The 19,432-nt window shown below is 45.2% G+C and overlaps 5 protein-coding genes across 7 annotated transcripts; 2 read left to right on the top strand and 3 right to left on the bottom strand.

The window, feature by feature from the left end:
• Positions 1-82: 82 nt before the first annotated feature.
• LOC136519395 (uncharacterized) lies at positions 83-2,548 on the bottom strand. 2 transcript variants are annotated; one of them, XM_066512803.1, is made up of 5 exons: positions 2,182-2,548; positions 912-994; positions 676-817; positions 491-551; positions 83-279 (listed from the first exon to the last, which is right to left on the bottom strand). In XM_066512803.1, the coding sequence occupies exons 2-5, from the start codon at positions 952-954 to the stop codon at positions 100-102; spliced, it is 426 nt and encodes a 141-aa protein (XP_066368900.1). In that variant the 5' UTR covers positions 955-994; positions 2,182-2,548; the 3' UTR covers positions 83-99. The 2 variants fall into 2 exon arrangements, with proteins under 2 accessions (XP_066368900.1, XP_066368901.1); XM_066512804.1 differs by having other exon boundaries at positions 2,226-2,548.
• Positions 2,549-5,952: 3,404 nt separating this feature from the next.
• Positions 5,953-10,957, top strand: LOC136519392 (uncharacterized). Its single transcript, XM_066512800.1, has 5 exons — positions 5,953-6,584; positions 7,040-7,143; positions 7,899-8,075; positions 8,547-10,201; positions 10,551-10,957. Exons 1-5 carry the CDS (start codon positions 6,133-6,135, stop codon positions 10,695-10,697), a joined length of 2,535 nt encoding a protein of 844 aa, XP_066368897.1. The 5' UTR covers positions 5,953-6,132; the 3' UTR covers positions 10,698-10,957.
• Positions 10,958-11,833: 876 nt separating this feature from the next.
• Positions 11,834-13,431, bottom strand: LOC136521158 (diphthamide biosynthesis protein 3-like). The gene is made up of 2 exons (XM_066514857.1): positions 13,163-13,431; positions 11,834-12,105 (listed from the first exon to the last, which is right to left on the bottom strand). The coding sequence occupies exon 1, from the start codon at positions 13,429-13,431 to the stop codon at positions 13,186-13,188; it is 246 nt and encodes an 81-aa protein (XP_066370954.1). The 3' UTR covers positions 11,834-12,105; positions 13,163-13,185.
• A 198-nt stretch (positions 13,432-13,629) lies between these two features.
• On the top strand, positions 13,630-14,700 carry LOC136521157 (uncharacterized). Its single transcript, XM_066514856.1, has 2 exons — positions 13,630-14,317; positions 14,503-14,700. Exons 1-2 carry the CDS (start codon positions 13,630-13,632, stop codon positions 14,562-14,564), a joined length of 750 nt encoding a protein of 249 aa, XP_066370953.1. The 3' UTR covers positions 14,565-14,700.
• A 185-nt stretch (positions 14,701-14,885) lies between these two features.
• LOC136521156 (putative clathrin assembly protein At5g57200) lies at positions 14,886-18,688 on the bottom strand. Of its 2 annotated transcripts, XM_066514855.1 has the most exons (15): positions 18,436-18,688; positions 18,170-18,239; positions 17,984-18,081; positions 17,703-17,841; positions 17,448-17,575; positions 17,292-17,384; positions 17,084-17,134; positions 16,923-16,988; positions 16,764-16,829; positions 16,579-16,659; positions 16,315-16,380; positions 16,037-16,216; positions 15,868-15,946; positions 15,576-15,694; positions 14,886-15,433 (listed from the first exon to the last, which is right to left on the bottom strand). In XM_066514855.1, exons 1-15 carry the CDS (start codon positions 18,520-18,522, stop codon positions 15,038-15,040), a joined length of 1,719 nt encoding a protein of 572 aa, XP_066370952.1. In that variant the 5' UTR covers positions 18,523-18,688; the 3' UTR covers positions 14,886-15,037. The 2 variants fall into 2 exon arrangements, with proteins under 2 accessions (XP_066370952.1, XP_066370951.1); XM_066514854.1 differs by having other exon boundaries at positions 17,292-17,575.
• Between the last annotated feature and the right edge of the window lie 744 nt (positions 18,689-19,432).

The raw sequence follows: 19,432 nt of genomic DNA, 5'->3' as shown, positions 1-19,432 counted from the left end.
CAAAAGGGCAGCAACTCATATATACAAGTTAGCCTTGCTGAGAGAAGCAGAGATACGACTACGACATCGCTGAACGGTCATGAGTTGATAAATGTAGCTTCAAGCGTTCGTAAAAGATTCTTTTCTTGCACAGTAGCGAGCATTGTTACTCTTGGCTGGTATAGGAATTCCTAACGTCTGATCTACATTGTGCACTTTCCACGCACAGAATTGTGCATCATGAACAAGAGGATTGGTTGCACGAACTGGTGGAGATCCCATAAAGTATGGAGGTGAAGCCTGCAGATTGCATAGTCCCACAACAGAAGCATTAGTTCAGTTCCAAGTAAATTCCAGTTTAAATGTGCTATAAATTTGCAACAAAATCACCTCAAGAAAAGAGAAGAAAAAAAAGTAATTTTTAATAAAGGCGATAAATTAAATGGAAGTGGAAGCACATTTTGAGAAACATCAGAATACAGGTAGTAGTTTGATGGAAGAAGAAAGGAACCTTGCTCAGAATGAATTCAGAAAGATCTTGTGCAGCTCTCAAGTCATGTTCCCTATACCGCCTTGACTCATGAGCATCAGTACAAGAAAACATCAGAACATGCAAAGTGTATGACTGTTTGTGCAAAAATTTAGAAGTACGATAGTAACAGAACTTCCAGACCAGATCAGAGAGCTGGATTGTACCTGCTGCTTTTGCATGGTATTGGACACCTGATCGCGACATCTCTGCTTTCTGTGCTTTGGTAGGTTTCCATCAGTGTTTCTGCTCTTAGACCTTGTAACCTTTTCATTTCCTCTGTTGCTTCATTTCCATACAATGCAAAACCTTTTTATATGAGGTAAGCTGGGTCTTAGTCGCAGTTTGTGTAAGTTACCCCTAAAATGGAACTATATTATGTACAGCGAAGCATAGTTTGAACCTGCTGAAGGGTTTGCAGAACTCATGAAATGTTCCATACCCATGACAGGAACAGGAACTAAGCTGCTTCAGTAAACAAGGCTCCTGCACAATCAAGTGTAACCCCAATGGTGAATGATCGGTAAATCAAGAAAAGGTGTCTTCACATAGTTCAAGAGAATAGTTAAGGATAGAAAGAGACACATGGTTAACGGGGTTATTAGTACCACCAAACCCCACTAGAAAGCCCTGTGGCACCCCAACACTGGACTGGCAAACCTTCCTCCCAGTTTCTGGGGCTGGGGAGGAGAAAGCCAAACTCGTCCCGTGAACCCTGTACCCCTAATGGCGCTCACCTGGTGCCCCAACACTGGAACAGCAAACCTTCCTCCCAGTTTCTGTGGTTGGGGAGGAGAAAGCCAAACTCGTCCCTTGAACCCTGTACCCCTAATGGCGCTCACCTGGTGCCCCAACACTGGACCGGCAAACCTTCCTCCCAGTTTCTGTGGTTGGGGATGAGAAAGCCAAAGTCGTCCCCTGAATCCTTGTACCCCTAATGGCGCTAACATGGTCCCCCACCAGGTCACACCCATTCTCACCCTACCAGGCCATCACCCATGGTCAGGTAGCTCCCCATCCCCATCTCATAGGTGCTCGTTCTGTGATGACTGTGGCTGCCAGAAAGTTTGTATCTGCCCGCGCCATCTCTCAGACAGAATACCCCTCCAAAAAATCCTACCCCTCAACAAATCTAAGACAAAATACCAGAATCAGGACTGCAGCAGGCCCTATTGTACTACATCGGGAAAATATATGGTGTACTTGTATAGTACACCAGGTTCATGTGAAAATTCCCCTCAAGAAACTCCCAAGTTCTCGTCTTGCCAACGAAAAAACTCAAAACAGATATCGGTTCCACAATCGTTTTGTGTTCTTCTTTAAGGAGCATCCTTTCCATAACCTATATATCTCGGAGACGGGCCCTGGTGGCCGGTGCACACAAAGTTTGTGTTTTTGGCGCGTCGGAAAGGTGAAACTCGAGATCCCAACAATAAATGCTGGAATGAATCCAGGCATTGACGCCGCGAAAACCAAACCTCAGATTCCAATCCGTACAACCATCCACCAATCACTATGGACCCAACAAGAACCTAGAGGCAGCAAGAAACGCCCGAATCTTTCGACAACACAGCGATTAATCTACGCGAAACAAAACCACCGTCGAAACCGCAACCACGGACAAAGGAAGAAACGGCCGGCACCGGCGGACGGCGGTGGCAACTTCGTCGTACCCGGGTCTAGTTCGCCAGATTGGTCGTCCTCCTACATACACCACCTGAACGGGAGAAGGGAGCACCGAGGCTGCGGAGAGCGGGGAAGAGGGAGACGTCAGGGCGTGGAGAAGAACCGCTCCGCTCTGCCGCGCCCCCGCCGGCCGCCGCCCCCCGTCCGGCCGCCTCTGCCCTTGGCGAGCGAGCGTGCGTGCGTGCGTGTGAAGGGAAAGGCCAGGAGAACCGGGCTGTTTGCCCCCTGTGTATTTATCCGGAAGATGAGAGGACGCACGCCGACGCTCACGAGGGCTGCGACGCGAGGCTCGAGAGCGAGACTGCGAGAGGATAAAGAAGCGTGGCGCTTGCGGGTAGGGAAAGGAAAAGAGGGGCGGCTGGCGGCTGCCGGGGCGGGGCGGGGCCGCGTCTCGCGAGCGGGGCTTGAGGGCGCCCAGCCGCCGTGACCGTGTCAGTGTGTCACTCGCAGTTGCAGTTGCAGTTGCAGTTGCAGTTGCGCGGCGTGACGTGCAGTACACTTGTACCGTGCCGTCGCGCTTGTGTGAAACGGTGCCGTCGCGCGGGGGCGCCGCTGTGTCTGTTTGTTGTAGTTGCGCCGCGGCGTGTGGATCGCACAAATGTGAAAAGGGAACTGCTGCTGCCGGTGCCCGGTGGGCCAGAAATCATGGACCTGAAAAGCCCACCAAAACGAGACCCAGATTACATACTCTTTCCTTTTCTTCTCAAAAGAAAAAAAAACTCTTTCCTTTTTCATTCAAGAAACATTAGCGTGATTGCAACGGTCTCCGTGTTTTCTTTTAGGGAATTTTTCCATGAAATTAATCCATGAGATGCAAACGGGAAAGAAATTGAGAGTCCCTATCAAAATGGTGCTTAGTTTAGAGACATGATTTAAAAATGTATATCTAGGTACGTAACAAAAACTATATATCTAAAAAAAAGCTCAAACGACTAATAATTTGGAATGGATGGAGTAGAGATGAAAACAAAAATGGAACATTGAGAAATTTTTGGTAAAAGTGATATCATTTGTAACCATTTCTAATTATTACCTAATTTAAACATTTGATTTTCAAAATACAAGACATCGAAGGTTTAAAATTTATATAAAATTATAAGGTATTCTCGATTGTTCAACCTCATTCACACATGCTTGTCTTTTGAATCACATCCATGCATGCATACCTTTTAAACACCACCTTGCCCAAATTATGTAATTGGTAGCCAAAATCAATGACATGCATCCTTGTCTTTTTAAACTATGTCTTACTAGGAAATTAAGCAAGTTAACAACCAAATTACCTAATTAGTGAGAGCCAAGTTTGTATTTTGTCAAACTCTTTGTCTAGTCCTAAAATTGCTTTGATACCTTGTATTTCCGAACCAAGGGAGTATTTTTATCGGTCGCTTACATAATTAGACTCACAAAACAAAGCCTGCCACTAAAATAAAAACAATCAATAGAAAGAGATGATGTACGTTGCTAAAAATGCCTTTCTAACCTTGGGTCAAGCGGGCCTAGGATTTCTAGAGGTATCTAGAGGTTTTGGTTTTATTAGGGTCCTTCTTCTATCATAGTGGTTCTCTCTTAGTGTTGTTATGGAGCATGTGAGGTAGGTGAGGGGAGTAGGCTTCTTGATCGGGTTTTCTTCCCAACATAAGAGTCATCGTTGTTAAGGTGGATGTAAATGTCCTCATGAATCTTGTGATCCACATTTCTTTCTCGACGTTAGATTAGGCGTGGAGAAAATGACAGATTATCTGTCTTCCACTCTTCCTTCTCAATCCCAAGTGAAACACGCACGAAGAACACATGAAAAGACATGAAGCAAAAGAATTGATCTCTTACCCAAGAATAGATGGGTGCATGTAAGTTTATATGGTGTCAAACACTTCATGGGTATATTTGGTACAATGACTAGCTCATGTTTCATTAAAAACTCGTTTGAAAACACAATGGGAGAAAAAGAATGGAGAAAAGAGTACGAGTATATTTTTGCCATATAATGCACTTCATATGTTGTCTCATTAATATAAGCCGGAATCTTCCAGGTGTTTAAAAGAATATCCCACTTCTAACGAGACCGCACAGATATACACTAGAATGGTGATATCGGCACACAACACAGTCGAATATTTACGGATAGAAAATTATTGATTGTTGTCCATGCACTGGTTGATAAAGAGAAACAGAGTCGTACGAAGAAAGTCTTGCCAACATATTTCCGTAAATTTTATGCATCACACATGCTTGTGATTTTGTGAATGCCTATAAAAGACTAACCCAATATATTATAAAAATATTAAAGTTACTATATACATATAGCTATCAATGGAGATGTCACTTTCTAGTTTCTAGTGGAGAAATAATTTAGTTAAAACAATCACCCATACTGTCAGGTTCATAAACTCGGGGTCCCTCGCAGACTGGCTTCCCAACAAAGGCTCGGCCCAAGCAGACAACACACAACGCATGGACCGGCTCAAGTACCTAAACGACAGGGCAGAGATGCGATCTAATCTCCGACCGAAAGGCCTGGCCGAGGAGGAATGACACCCGCTTCCGACTCTAGCCTGTCTCTCTGACCAGAGCGCTCGCTTCGGTCTCTAGCCCGCCCTCTCCGACCGGAAGGCCTGGCCAAGCACCGCTTCCGATTTCGACCCGCGTCTCCGACCAGGGATGCGCCAAACCCCTGCTCACTACTCTTCTCCGACTGGCGCGATCAGAGCCGACTGGAACAACCAACCGGGGATGCCCACTCAGTAAGGACCAGAAAACGGACGGAGAAAGTAAGGCAGGACGCACAAAGTCAAACCGCAATACCAGGGGCTGTACCCTGTACACCTGCAGAAACAATGCTCTGCGATCTCCCTGGCACGACAGAACCCAAGCAGTGTTGTAGGCGCCGATATTTTCCCCTACAGTATTGTGGGCGTCATTAACTCCCATACGATAAGCCCCCCCCCACATGCCTCTGGGCATCGACAGTGTTGTGGGCGCCGGCATTTACCGTACCTGACGAACATGGTAAAACCCCTTGCACGCCTCCAGGTATCAACAGTGTGGCAGGCGCCGACGTCTACCATACCCGAAGGAGACAACACGATCTCCCACGTGCATCTGACATACAACAGTATTGTGGGCGCCTACCATCATCCTGTACCCGTCGGTGTGGGCAATAAGGCTTAGTAAGCATACGTACTCTCTCTCTCACTTATAAGGCCATACACTTCATCTATAAAATGGGATGCGCTCTCTCCCAACACGTGGATGGATTCATAAGACTCATCAGTGCACTAGCCCACAACAACAGAACCTCCAGGTTCAAACTACGAGCACACGCCTGAATACTTAGCTCATAGCGGGGCTCTCGTCACTCTCGGCCCTTCCGACCGGACCTTTTGTACCCTCCATCTTTTTCCTTCTCGTTTGTAACCTCACTGCAAACTTCGAGCACCTGGGCTCAGGAATAAAGTCACCGACCGACTCAAACTGGACGTAGGGCACGTTGCCTGAACCAGTATAAACCCTGTGTCATTGAGTGCTAGGCCACCTCCGATCACAACGTACGGCAAGACTATGAATATTTACGTGTTGATCATTTTCTACACCGACACGTACTAAGCGAGAGACATGTACTTAGCTGTTTGGTTGTATGTGTGGTATCGCAAACGTAAGTGAAACAAAGCTACGGACATTATCGGTGGGAGATAGATTTGAACTAATTCCATTTCTATTTCCGTTACTGTGGAAGGAACAAAATAGCAGGTTAGATCAGTTCGGTTGGTTCACCACATGTCCACATCTCAATCATTTGACATTTAGCACTGAATTTGCATTATGGAGACATTGGTCTCAAGTTTGCGCGAAAATCTTGAGTACCTTAATTTCATCAATTGACAAAATAACTAGCCAGAAAATAAATAATGTTTTTTTATTACAACAGAAAATAAATAATGTTGATGGAGCCGAGGAGCAAACAGGACGCTTGTTGTATTCCAGCGACAGTTGCGACACAAGCCACCGGCGGGCGATACATCCTCCCTCGCTTTCCCCCGTTCTCCCCCTCCCTTCCGTCCTCCCACTTTCCCACGCCCAGAAACCACGCTGCGACCGCCCTCCTCATCGTCCTCGATCCCAATCCCTCGTCACGATCGCAAACCAATATTGATCCGTCCGGTCGGCTCCGCATCGCCAGCCCGCAGCTCCTTCCTTCGGTGAGGGTGTGTCTGGTTCGTGCTCCCGCAGCGGAGGCTGGAGCCAAGATGACAATGCCGGGCTCTCCGGCGAGGCCGAGCTTCTCGGCCCTCCGCGGTGCCCGGTGGCGCGCCGATCTCGGCGTCATCCCCGGCTCCGCCGCCGTCTCCACCGACGAGCTCCGCCGCGCCGCCGCCGACTCCCGCCGGAGGTCTGATCGTCTCGGGGAATCATGTTGCGTTTGACCCTGCAGAAGCTTCTTACATTTCTTGAAATGATTTAATACCAAGATTGAGCTCATTTCGCGGCCGTAGATCAAGTTATCTTAGGCTTTCATACCAAGATTGTTGCTTAGTTCTTTATTACCTTTCTCTCAAATCTTGTATGCCAAAGATCCTTGCATATGCTAATATAATGTTCATGTCAGCCTCGCGCCTGCCACAGTTCCTCATAAAAAAAAAGTTCTGGCTTCTTGAAATGCCGAAATGGTACTTGATTGTTCTAAAGATCTTTATTGTTTGGTTTGACTCCATGGAAATAAACTAGAAGGGATTGGAAATTGAGAACAACAACAACAAACAACAACAACAAAGCCTTTTAGTCCCAAGCAATTTTTGTTGGGTCTCAGGGCTTTGACTCTAGAATTTTAATTGTTGATTGCTACAGATATGCTAATCTGCGGCGAAGGCTGCTAATAGATCCCCATCTTTCCAAGGATGAAGAAGGTGCCCCTGACTTGATTGTGGAGAATCCACTCTCGCAGAGCCCAGGTAGGCACTAGCTTTTGCCTTTTGCCTTTAAAGTGTGTGGTCTCTGAGTTGTTGTGTTACCCATGATTTATTAAAAAACTAAGGTTATGCTTGGATAGGAGATGTTTTGTGCTAGATTAACATATGAGTTACAGTCCATGTGTCCGAGAAGGTAGTCAGATGTTAAATAAAGTCTTCTGTTACTTAAAAGAAAGGGGAGGGAATGCAGAGAGAAACCTTTTTTGTTGCATTGTTATCTCTCACTAGCTCCAACCTGCAGACCCTGCTATTATTTTCTTTTTTTTTCCTTCTTGAACACGCAAGAGACTTGCACATCATTTCATTAAAAGAGAGAAGAGGCGAATGGACCTGTGGTCCAGTGGTAGGTCTGTCCAGTGGGATGCTACCCACCAGGGTTATTTTAGGGTACACGCACGCATGCGCGTTCAGTGGTACTGCGCGTTTCCCGCGCACTGGAGGCAGCGAAGCCTCCCAATCTCTTCTTTGCGTGTGTACGGACGCGCACGCGTGTGTGCACGTGTGGTGTGAGTGTGGAGTGTGTGGGTTATGTGCGTCCAAGTTGTACCCGATCAAAAAAAGAGAGAGAAGAGAGTACACAAAGGGAGGGCAAGACATGCTATTCTTATCTCACCAGTCATATATTATCTTCAATCAGCACTCAATCCTATAGCAATGTAAGAAAGTGACATCTTCCACAAAATCACCATTAGTGACATCAGCTTTTGTGGAAAAAAAATCTGTACATTGTCATGCAGGGAGCACTTGGGGCCAATATTTCAGGAATGCGGAGCTTGAGAAAATGCTTAACCAAGATCTGTCCCGCCTATACCCTGAATTGGGGGACTTCTTCCAAACAAGCACATGCCAGTCTATGCTTGGACGTATATTGTTAGTATGGAGCCTCAGATACCCAGAGTTTGGTTACAGACAAGGTAAAGCGTTGATATCTTTTCAGTCACTGCGAGCTATTTATCTCCTGAAAAAATGATTGATACCAACTAAAGTTGTATAGCCGCAACATGATATGCCTAAGTGCACATCCCCGGAGTTGGTTCCTAATCTTATACCTATTCAATGTTTGTCACTACTCACTACGTGGAACCAAAACTTCACTTCTAAAAATAACTACCTAGTTCTTTCTGCAATTATTAACCTAACTTTAGTTGAGTACTTCTATATTGCATATTGAAGCAAAATTTATTTGGCCTAGTTTAGGTGACTAAACATTATTTCTGTCAAAGGTAAAAACATAGGTGCACTTTGTAACAACATGCCAAAACCTTTTTGAACAACTTAACAAGGGTCCAAACCAGTAGGTGTGTGACTTTTGTTTTCTGATGAGATAACCATTCATCTGTCCTCATTGTATGCATTTGTCAACATAAATCACTTTCCTCCTACAGGAATGCATGAACTCTTAGCTCCTCTTCTCTATGTACTTCACGCTGATGTGCAGCACTTCAGACAAGTCAGGGACCTTCATGAAGAGCTTTTGGGTGATGATTTTGATGGTCAAACTTTTCCAGATCGTTCAAAGCTGAACAGAAGTGACAGGAAAAACAATGTTGAGGGTAGAACAGCTAAAATTAGAAGTTTGGCTGACCTTGATCCTTATACTAGAGATCTTTTCTTGATCAATGATGCATATGGAGCAGAGGGTGAGCTGGGTATTATTTTATCAGAAAAGTTTATGGAGCATGATGCTTACTCAATGTTTGAGAATTTGTTGAACGGTGCGCAAGGAGTGGTTGCTATCACTGACTTCTATTCTCTGAGTCCTGCCCCAGAATCAAGCATGGGTTTAACACCTGTAAGAGAGGCATCATCTGCAATATATCACTTGCTTGCTAGTGTTGATTCCTCTCTTCATAGTCACCTTGTGGAGTCAGGAGTTGAACCTCAGTACTTTGCATTACGATGGCTCCGCATCCTATTTGGTCGTGAATTTTCACTTGACAGTCTTCTGTTTATTTGGGATGAGATCTTCTCTTCTCCTAACCATTCTTATTGTACCGATATCAGTAGTAGGGCAGATTATCAGTTTAAAGTGTTGTGTTCTCCTCGTGGTGCGCTGATTTTGTCAATGGCAGTATCAATGATGCTTCATCTCAGATCCTCCTTGTTAGGGAGTGAACATGCGACTTCTTGCCTAGTGAGGTTGTTAAATTTTCCAGAAGATATTGACTTAAAGAGCTTAATTGAGAAAGCCAAGTTACTGCAATCTTTTGCCCTTGAAGCAAATCTTCCTTCATCCCCAATGAGAGGAAATTCTCTCTTGACTACACCCAACTATTGGGAAGAGACATGGAAGATTCTCCAGCCATCAATGGACCAAAAGGGTGGTGGTGTCTTCAAGATGAAGGGAAGGGGCTTCTTGAGAAGAAGCTTGTCTAACACTGAGTCGAATGTTTCCAGAAGCAAGGCTGTTAATTTTGAAAACAACGATATGACTTCAACTAGGCAGTCCACTACTGATGAACTTCACAATGCTGATGTAGTTCCTGCGGAGCTGATAAATAGTGTGCCACACATGCTTATAGAAAAACAAAAGCATCATGTTGGTAAAGGTACTTCAGAGGCTATTGAGAGTAATTCAAAGAATGCATGTGAGATAGGCCAGCATGATGGTTACTGCTCAACTTCAGGTGAAATTAGAGATCCTCTTGGAGCAGCTAGTGGGTATTTATCGAGGAGCAGCAGTACCACTTTGTCATGTGGCACTGAATACGATCATGATACCCATCATCTGGAAGAACCATGTAATCCCTGTGATGACAGAGTGGTTAATGAACCTGATCCACTCTTTGTGCACAATGGTAGAACTGATGAAGCAGCAACAACAGATCGAACATCTGGAATAGTGGATACTTATCCAGTTCAACAGCGTAGACTGTGTTCTGTTGATGGGAAGCCGAAAATAAAAGATGACCAAAATTCCACTAGTGATAAAGGTGGCCAAAAAGAAACATTGGCAATATGTTCAATAACAAATGTGGCTGATAAAGAGTTGAGCAGAACATTAAGATCTGTTGGTGAATCTATGGTTGAGAACATACAGGTAACCTTACTTGATAAAAACTAAAAAGAAACTTGTTGCCAAATAGAGGCCACATATATATATTTATCTGGTCGATCTTTTTCTGTAAAGTTCATATTTTATGTTGTCAATAGCTCTTAGTTTATATTTCTCTTTTAGAACTCATACTATTCTGATAATCAGACACTAGACAGGTTTATCAAATACTAGTGAAGTTTGTACTCCCCCCCCTGTTTTTTTGTCCAAGTAAGAAGATAGGAAAGAACAAGCAGATAATGCCCCCATTGTCGGATATATGCACCTTAAGATCAGATCATGAGATACCTTTTCTTGTATTTTCCCTTGGCTAATTTGCTAGTTTATATCACAGGATATCGAGATGCTGTTTCAACCAAATTCACTCTCGACTTCAGTGGAGAAACTTGAGAAAGCAATTCCTAGAAGCACAGAGCAAGCTAAGGCAGTAGCAGCTCTAAAAGAACTCAGGAAGATCAGTGACCTTTTACGTCAAATTTAACTAGTACAGCTATAAATATTTCTTCCATACATACGGTGTTGTAGTTTTTTATACGTATCTCCATTGGACAATGGATCTGATGTAACATGCTAACAGTATATAACCATCTGATTGATCAGTAAATAGTAATTTGTACATGCCCCCTGTAAGCTGATAAATCGAACTGTACATCTGAAATAGCTGCCTGCTGGTTGTGAAGTGAAGGCAGCATACATTTTTTTGGCTTGTGACCCAACAATAAATCTGCAAGGTTTCTGCGTTCTTAACGCCCTTTTTGCCATTTCTTATTTTGAGAACGGTGGCAATCAAAGATAGCTGATTGTTGCCCGTGTGAGATGTGAATACAGTGACCACCTACATAATCAGATGAAACATGAAAGTGCATTGTGGTGTTACCATTGAGGCTTCAGCTCAATTCTACATCATCAGAAAGTTTATCAGCTGTTTAGAGATTCACCTTCAAAACCTGCCATTTGTTGATATATGCCAAAAGAGCTGGATTCAATATTGGTCCAATCATATGCTTCAAGTTGGTTGAGTTGTGTTACAGTCAGCGTTACTGTTTATCAGTGCCGAAGCTGGGCCAGGTGATGATATTAATTAACCATAGCACAAGAAAAGAATTACTCCTTCGATTCATTTTGGCTTTTCAGAAACATCATTTTTACCATATACTAGCAACATGGCAACAGAACATGTAGCTTGTTGCAGTCATCTTGGAATCGGACTCTGTAAAATGGCCAGTCATCTTGGAATTGGACTCCGTAATGTGGCCAGTCATCTTGGAATCCGACTAGCAAACTATTGTAACTTGTATAAACACGGTCGTGAATCTAAATCATGAACAGAACACGAAGGTGAATGATGGTACTATGGAAAGTAAAATATAACAAACAGAATACATTGGATGGGGAACTAGGGCTCCTCTAGCTTCGGCTCCTGCGGAGGATAGGAGCCTTTTGAGCTGTTTTTAGCTGGAGTCATTTTGTGGCTCCTCCAAAACGGCCCAGCTCCTCTGGAAGAGCCTTTGGGGAGGAGCCCCCTACTAAACAAGGCCTAATGCAGCTGAAGTTAGATTCATGCAGAGAATGTCTGCACAACCCAATGGCTTAGCTCCAATAAGAACTCACGAGGTGGAACACAAATGAATATATCACCGAAGATAGATCGGATTTCAAACTTGGTAAGGCCACGTGCCCACGTTCAATGATAAATAGTGACAAACAAAAAAATTCATAGCATGAGTTGTCTATGTCACCTTACAACAATGTCACCCACAAAAAAAAAAGGTTTAACAACCTGAGCTTTGAAAATATGCAGCGGGTTCACTCATCTAAGTAAGTTGTATAAATGCTCCCGTAGTGGTGTGTGTCAAACATGAACTCATTCCTTTTCCTGCTCTGGGATCCTGCAAGCATTATAAAATAATGTCAACATGATTCAAATGAGAAACATTAGTGACCCTTATACAACATGATTTTTTTTTCTCGGACAAGCAAAAGGTTTGTGCTTCTTTGTATTAAGGTAGCGCCCTAGGAGGTCAAAAAGTTGTACATGAACGCTCGGGCCCTTATACAACATGATCACATGCAACAAAAGTTATAGCTTACACTGTAGAGTCTGGTGTGAACCAAACTGCTTGAGAAAATAGTACTAGGGACAACATGAACCTAGCTATACAGATTTTACTTATGTCTTGGAGATTTGGGATGTCTAAAGTCTAAAACAGGTTAACTAAACGATCTCCATGTCCCTACCACACAAAATCAAACTTGATTACTTGAACTTGAACTACTTATGTTGTACAAGGTATAAACGTTGTGGGCTTAACCCCCATCATCATGGACAAACACAAACTGAATGTTGTGGACTTGCATACATTATTTTGATTCCAACATATTAGCCTCAGCAGCATAACCAGTAAACAGAGTAAAGGTTGTTGCATCAATGCATAACCCCCAGCAGGAAAATGAACTAGCAAAGTTCATAAGTCACACAAGCAAAACCACATGACGAAGCTCAAATCAGCCACTCAACTGATGTTTGATGGAATTCTTTTAGTTTGCCAACATCCAGCTTATTGTCCTCAACTCCTCATAAATCTGATGCACATGGCAATTCAGTCTGATTCTATGCACCTAGCACCTTCCCACCAATCCTTGACCAACTTAACCAAATTTTATTTGTTTCTTTTGGGCAAAGTTGGTTGCCCCACAAACTAATAAAGATAAAAAACGAACTTGTGTGTTTTGCACACCATCAATAGGATCAATAAGCGCAATAATCCAACCACGGCGCTAGAGGCTTGCAACAAATTTCCTAGCTGGATTCTAATCCCCAATCTTACTGCACCCAAAATTTCATAGCTACCGATTGGTTCAAACGAGACATATATAACAACAGAAGGCTTCAAAAGGCGAAATTTCAGAGCGACTACAGAAACTCCCAGGAAACAGGGGCCTCACCATCTCGCCTGGCACGGGCCACATCAGGCGACGGCGACTGGGCTCGGGGACGGCTTCTGGGTCGGCTCCTTGGCGTCGGCGAAGTCCTCGGCGTTGTAGACGACGGTGAGGAAGAGCGAGCACGAGGGGCAGCGCGCAATCTCCTCCCCGAGCCGGAGGTCGTCGAGCGTGATCTGGAAGAGGTCGCCGCAGGGGCACGGATACGTGTACGCCTTCAGCTCCGCGTTCCACTCCATGTCCTCGATCTCCACCTCGTCGTACGCCGACATCTCGCCGCAGCGAAACCCTAGCTCCTCCGACCGCGCTCGCAACCAGAGAGAAGACGCGTCGTCGGTGTTTCGCGCCGCCGCAAAGAGGCAGTTGCGTGAGGGTTAAGGCGGTTGTGGGCGGCTGCTAATGTTCCGATTACCCCTTGTAAACATTTCATTATTACGGAAATACCCCTGAGAGAAACCGGCGGAAACAGCATGCGGTTTGCCGGTTTCCGTCCAAAACGACACGCACCCGATTCGGAACCGACCACCGACTCTTTTACGGAAAAGCCCTTGAGTATCTGCTATATTTACCCGACGCTCCCCACTTCTCGGCCCAACAGGCCCCAAACCTTCGCGACACGCCGCACCAGCTCGCCGTCGGACGCAAGCGCTAACAAGCTGCTGCTGCTGCTCCGTCTTCCAGGCTGCCCGCTCCGACTCCGGATCCGTGACGTGAAGACATCCATGGCGCGCGTGCTCTCCTCCCGGGCAGCAGCGGTCCTAGCGCGCCGCCTCGGGGCCCAGCCCCAGCCCGGCGTGGTTCTGAGCCGCCGGCACAACCACACTCGCCGGCCTGCGGCGGGGGTTCTTGAAGAGGACGCCGCGGGGCCCTCTGCACCTGCGGCGGACGCCTCCGCGCTGTCCCGGCGGTTGGAGGAGGCGATCGACAGCGCCATGGCGCGGGCGGCCGAGCCCGACTGGGCGCCCTTCCGGCCCGGGACATCCTACTTCGTGCCGCCCCGGCCCGCCGGCGTGGCCCAGGGGATTCTCGCGCTTATTGGCCACGGTGGTGGGCACATCGGCTCCTCGGCATCGCCGAGGCGGGGGCTCTCCACCGACGAGGCCCGCGCCGTCGTCGCCGACTCCCGCGGGTACCCATGCTCGACCTACTTCATCAAAGGTAACAATTCGACTATTTGGGATCTCCATTTCGCTATTCGGATTTGGTCAATTCTGAACTGAAACGGATGCATAAGAACTGCTAGAAATCAGAACAATCTCGAGACATTTCATCGTTCTGCTTTGTTTCTATAGCACCTGCTTATTGAGAGTTCGGTCTTACATGGCGTATCGACAAATATGCAGGTCACTTTCGATATGAAGTGGAGAGCCCAAATACGGATGCCAATCAAGCTCAAGAGGAATGAATGGAAGGAGCCTTATTATTGCACTGGATGAAGGAGGTCTGGAAAAGGTGTCACTTTCATGTCATTTAGTGCTGTTGTACAAAAAAAGAGAGAGAGAGAGAGTTGAACTGATGAATTCATTAGCTACCGTGTAAAATAAAATTGTACTGAATTCATGTGATCTTCTAATTTTATGTAAGACTAGTCTATAAATAAAAACTATGATTTCACCGTCTTCTCTATGCTATCTGACATCTGGAACGTATGATGGGAAACATTGCTCCCATAGTAGCTGATATTGGTGTACAAGTCAAAGCTGTGTATTATATTAACATTTCAGATCATATTAGTTTTCAATTGTGAGCACTACTGCAGTACAGTGTATCGTCAAGATACAGTATTCAAAGTTTTTGAACTATACAAATTGCTCCTCAGAATTGTCAATGTTGTGTACGATCAAAATTAGTGGGAGCGGTAGAAACAAAATATGCAATTCAGACTAAATTTGAATTGCTTTGCTTCGGTGGATTAGCCATCGTGACGAGGCTACTGAATGGATCACCAAAAGGATTGGATAATCCAGGTTGAGAAGAAGGGGCAGAATACTGAGACTGCTGCTGGTATGTTTGAGGCGGCAACATCACCATCTGCTGCTGCTGCTGTACCTGATAGTACTGCTGCTGCTGTGCCTGGTAATATTGCTGCTGCTCTGCCATCATAGCTAGCTGCACATTTGATGGTGGCGCAAAGCTATTTGACATGACAAATGGATCATTGGGGTCAAATGGGTTTGCTGCAAGACTTCCAGTGTAGGTCACACTGGCTATTTGTTGTCTCCTTGCCTCGTCTTCGTAAAGACTGTCGAGCAATAGCTTGTCAAATCCCCCAGCCTGTTCAGCAAATGCAAGTAAGTAATTTAGCTCTGATTGCTTTTACTTAAATTCTGTATTTATGACCACATCTTTTACAGCTAATAATCTGTGTGAATTCATACGATCATATTTTCTCTAGAGATAGCAAAGGTCTACATACCAATTGATTGCCGACTTGTTGATTTGTGTGGTTACTTGGCGCAGTAACCAGTGCCAATTCCCATCCAGCCTTGTCAAGGGCAGACAAGTCTCGAGAAGTTGACATCTTGTTTTCATTACCTACATTTAAGAGACAAGTTACTACATAGTGCACGCAGCTTATAACACATATGATTTTCCTTAAGTAAAAGCATTCTCTTCACAAAATAGCACCAATTCAAAATTGCTGCTAGTGCAGTTATGCTTAACAGGATATGCTATTGAGCAGTGCATTGATATTATAAGCACTGAACCTGGTGCCACAATAGCAAGAGCCAGCGCATTGCTTTCTTCAAGGTCTGCAATCATGGGGTTTACTTCTTCATCCAAGTTCTGCAGTTCATATATTAGTAAAACATGAGGCTTTGAAGAAGCAGGTATTGAGCTGAAGTATAGATTCTTCTTGAAACATAGAGGAAATACTAATAGATCCCCGGTAGTCGTCCGTGGCTGAGGTTCCACTGGTTCTTCCAGAGGCCCAGCAGCAGGTTGTGGCTCTGCTTCAGGCTCTGCAGATTCTTGTTTTTCATCTTCCACAGGTTTCTCGGCTTCCTGTGGAGCTGCTTCTTCATTATCACTAGGTTGATTCTCTTCATGGTTTTCCTGGTTTAGCAAACAGCAATAATTATCAGAGATGTTCTCCTATGTGCTTTGACCTTTTGCAGTTCCACTGACACTGGACACACTCACCAAACTCTTACCTCAGTATCGGCACGGGGTGCTTCTCTGATATACTCTTCCATTGTCACAAGAAATGAAGGCGGCGGCTGCATAGTGGTAATTAGTAGCCCATCAACACTGTGAGTGACTAATAGTACAATACAGTGTGCAGAGGACAAAATTTAAGTCATTCCAATTTCCAAATGGGGACATTTTTACACTTATAACTGTGGTATATTCAGTGATGTAATATATCTTTCCTGAAGATTTATCTGTTAAAATCAGTAAGGAATGTCGGAACATGCCTGCCTCAGAGTGGGAAACTGGAAAGTCCTGGCCAGCTCAAGATGTTTGCAGTGGTCATAGAAATTAGAAAGTTTTTCTGCCTGTGAAATTGATGGTACACACCATGAGATTCCAAGAACCAGATAGTTCATCCAAATATATACTCTTGAACCCAGTTCTTGGTAAAATTGCTTAGTTTCTATACCTGCTGACCAGCTCGTTTATAAATTTCAAGGGCCTTGATTGCATCATATTTTGGCATCTCAAAATACTGCATCACATGAGAGAAATATAAGTTATTCTCCGTATGTTCAGATTATGGAGATATATGTAAAAAAGCATTTCAGTAAGAACTGGAAGTTACCATATCAACAAGATTGATGATGCCATCATTGATTGAACAGTATATTTTGAAACTTTCCTTCAAAACCTATGGCCCATAAGACCTCTGTAAGACTTAAGGATATAAGGAAACACACACTATATTGTGCCAAAAATCTTTGCCAGAACAAGTTTCAGACTTACAAGAGCTAAGGCATATTGTACAAGGTAATTTGTGCAGGCTGCACCTTCAGGCTGACAATGGGAAATGAAATGGTGTATCGGTATCAGTCTATATCAGAGAGTTGTATGTATACACTGGCCGCTTAACAAAATTTCTTATTTGAAAGCTCAGTAGTGTTTCTTATTTCATAAACCAGGCTTAACACAGTTTTATTTTCTAAAATTTAACCTGACAGTAAATAAGCCTGAGAAGCAGTTTCTGCAATGCTGGCAACTGATCCAAAAGTTCCCCGAGCGGCAGGGTTCTTGTTCTGCTGTGTGCCTGGGATTTGCCAAGATTCAGAATAGCATTCACGTGGAGCAAACAATTCACAATGATGCCTACCTTGCCAGAAGCCTGGGGTAACTTGAGCAGACGATCTAATTCGACATCATACTTGAGAACCCTGAAGCACTCGACCCGTTCGTCAAGGTAGAGCGCGTACGTGCGAACCCAAGCGGAGCAGTCCCAAGCTGCATGCAAAAGCGAGCGAGCAGAGAACCTGTTTGTTCAGGCATTGAAGGATTTGAAGCAGAACAGACACAGGGAGGGCACATTTTTTTGCACCCATGGAAAAATGCAGATTGAACACAAAACGACCTAATGGGCTGGAGTCATCCTTGAACTGTGGGATTTGCAGAATGTTTCCTCTGTATGAATAGGTGAGGAAATCCTCCTTGAATGTGCCATCGCCTTCTCTGAGCAGCCTGTGTATCACTATCAACGTCTTCAGTGCAACCTGTAATCAAGAAATGGGTTGGCATGTTCTCAGAAAGGTAGCAGAATCAAAGGGAACCAGAAAGAAATAAATAATGTGAGTGAGTGAATCAAAGGATCATCATGAGTTCATGAACAATGGAGCAAGAAGAAGCAAGACCCACTATCCAGTTCTTGGTCTTGGACAACCTCCTCGCCAGCGTGCATATCGAATAGGCGACGTCGGCTCGAGGGCGATGCCCCGAGGTCGCGATGAGTATCCCTGCACGAAGCAGAGGAAACCGACCATGAACACCTGATGCTGCTGCGAATGCCCTCTCGGAAACATATAGGATCGAGCTAGCACTCACTCCTGAAGTGGCGCTCCTTGGGCGGGCACTCCACGTGGTTCGTCGCCTTCACAATGGAGATGTCTAGATCCTGCAAGGAATCCATCAGAAAATTAAGCGCCTTCACAATGGGCAATAATGGCCATGGTGGGACGAAGAAGAGCCGGGAGGGAAGATGACAGTCGAACGCCATGGGACGGGAGGCCGGGCGGCGGCGCCCGGCGCGGCGGGTGAATGGATGGGGACCGATCGATCGGACACCGGAGGCAAGGCATCGTCGTCATCACCTTGTACTCGCTGTTGAAGTTGGCGAGGCCGACCTTGGTGGAGTCCTTGAGCGCGCCGTAGGCCTTGCGCCACGTCCCGGAACCCATGCCGGCCGGCCGTGCCCCGCCGTCCTCCGCCGCGTCCCCACGGGCCACGCGATCACCGCTCACCGACCGGCAAACCTGCCAGCTGGGCAACTACGCCCAAGTTTAGCGCGCGGCGGGCGGGCGGGCGGACGGACGGGGAGGCGAAGGGAAGGGAGCTAGGACGGGAAGCGCGGGCGGGCTTGCGTCGTTTTGGTAGGAACGGAACGGCCTGCTGGGCGCGTACGGTCACTTCGGTTCGATCAGGTCGGCCGCGCAGGGCGCGCCACCGGACTCTGTCACGGTGTCACCTAAACTCGATGAGTATGAATTCCCCAAATCGATCTAATGGATCCCGCCTTGTTCGTTTTATCCGAAACCAAGAGGATTATAGGGGATTGAGGAGTTAAGATCCCCTCGATTCCCTCCGATCCTCTCCAAACTCCCTTGGGAAGAAACGAATTAAGGCCTCGACGAATCCTGTAAAGTATGTTGTCCCGTTCCATGTCTACTGAGTTATCCGTTCCAAAATATATGTCGTTTTCGTTTTTAGAGAAACAACTTAGATAAAATATATATTAAAAAATATTAATATTTATGATACATAATTGGTATCGAAAAGATATTTAAATCTAATTTTTTAATAAATTTATTTAGAGATACAAATATTGCACGTATTTTCTACAAATCGAGTCAAACTTACGGCACGAAAACTAAAAGCGACAGATAATTTAGGATAGATGGAGTACTCCGCAACATTTATTTTTTTAACTAGATAAATGCCCATGTGTTGCACCGAAACATAATATCGATATAGTATTTTAAGTATGAGTGTGCGTTGTATTTTTTAAAAAAAAAAATAGAATGAACGTGTTAAAAAAAGCAATTTTGTAATATGATGTTCGGATCATCAATAATACAAGATTGATTTTGT

Source organism: Miscanthus floridulus, chromosome 18 (genome assembly GCF_019320115.1).
Source record: "Miscanthus floridulus cultivar M001 chromosome 18, ASM1932011v1, whole genome shotgun sequence".
Classification (NCBI taxonomy): domain Eukaryota; kingdom Viridiplantae; phylum Streptophyta; class Magnoliopsida; order Poales; family Poaceae; genus Miscanthus; species Miscanthus floridulus.
This window is presented reverse-complemented; position numbering and strand designations above follow the sequence as displayed.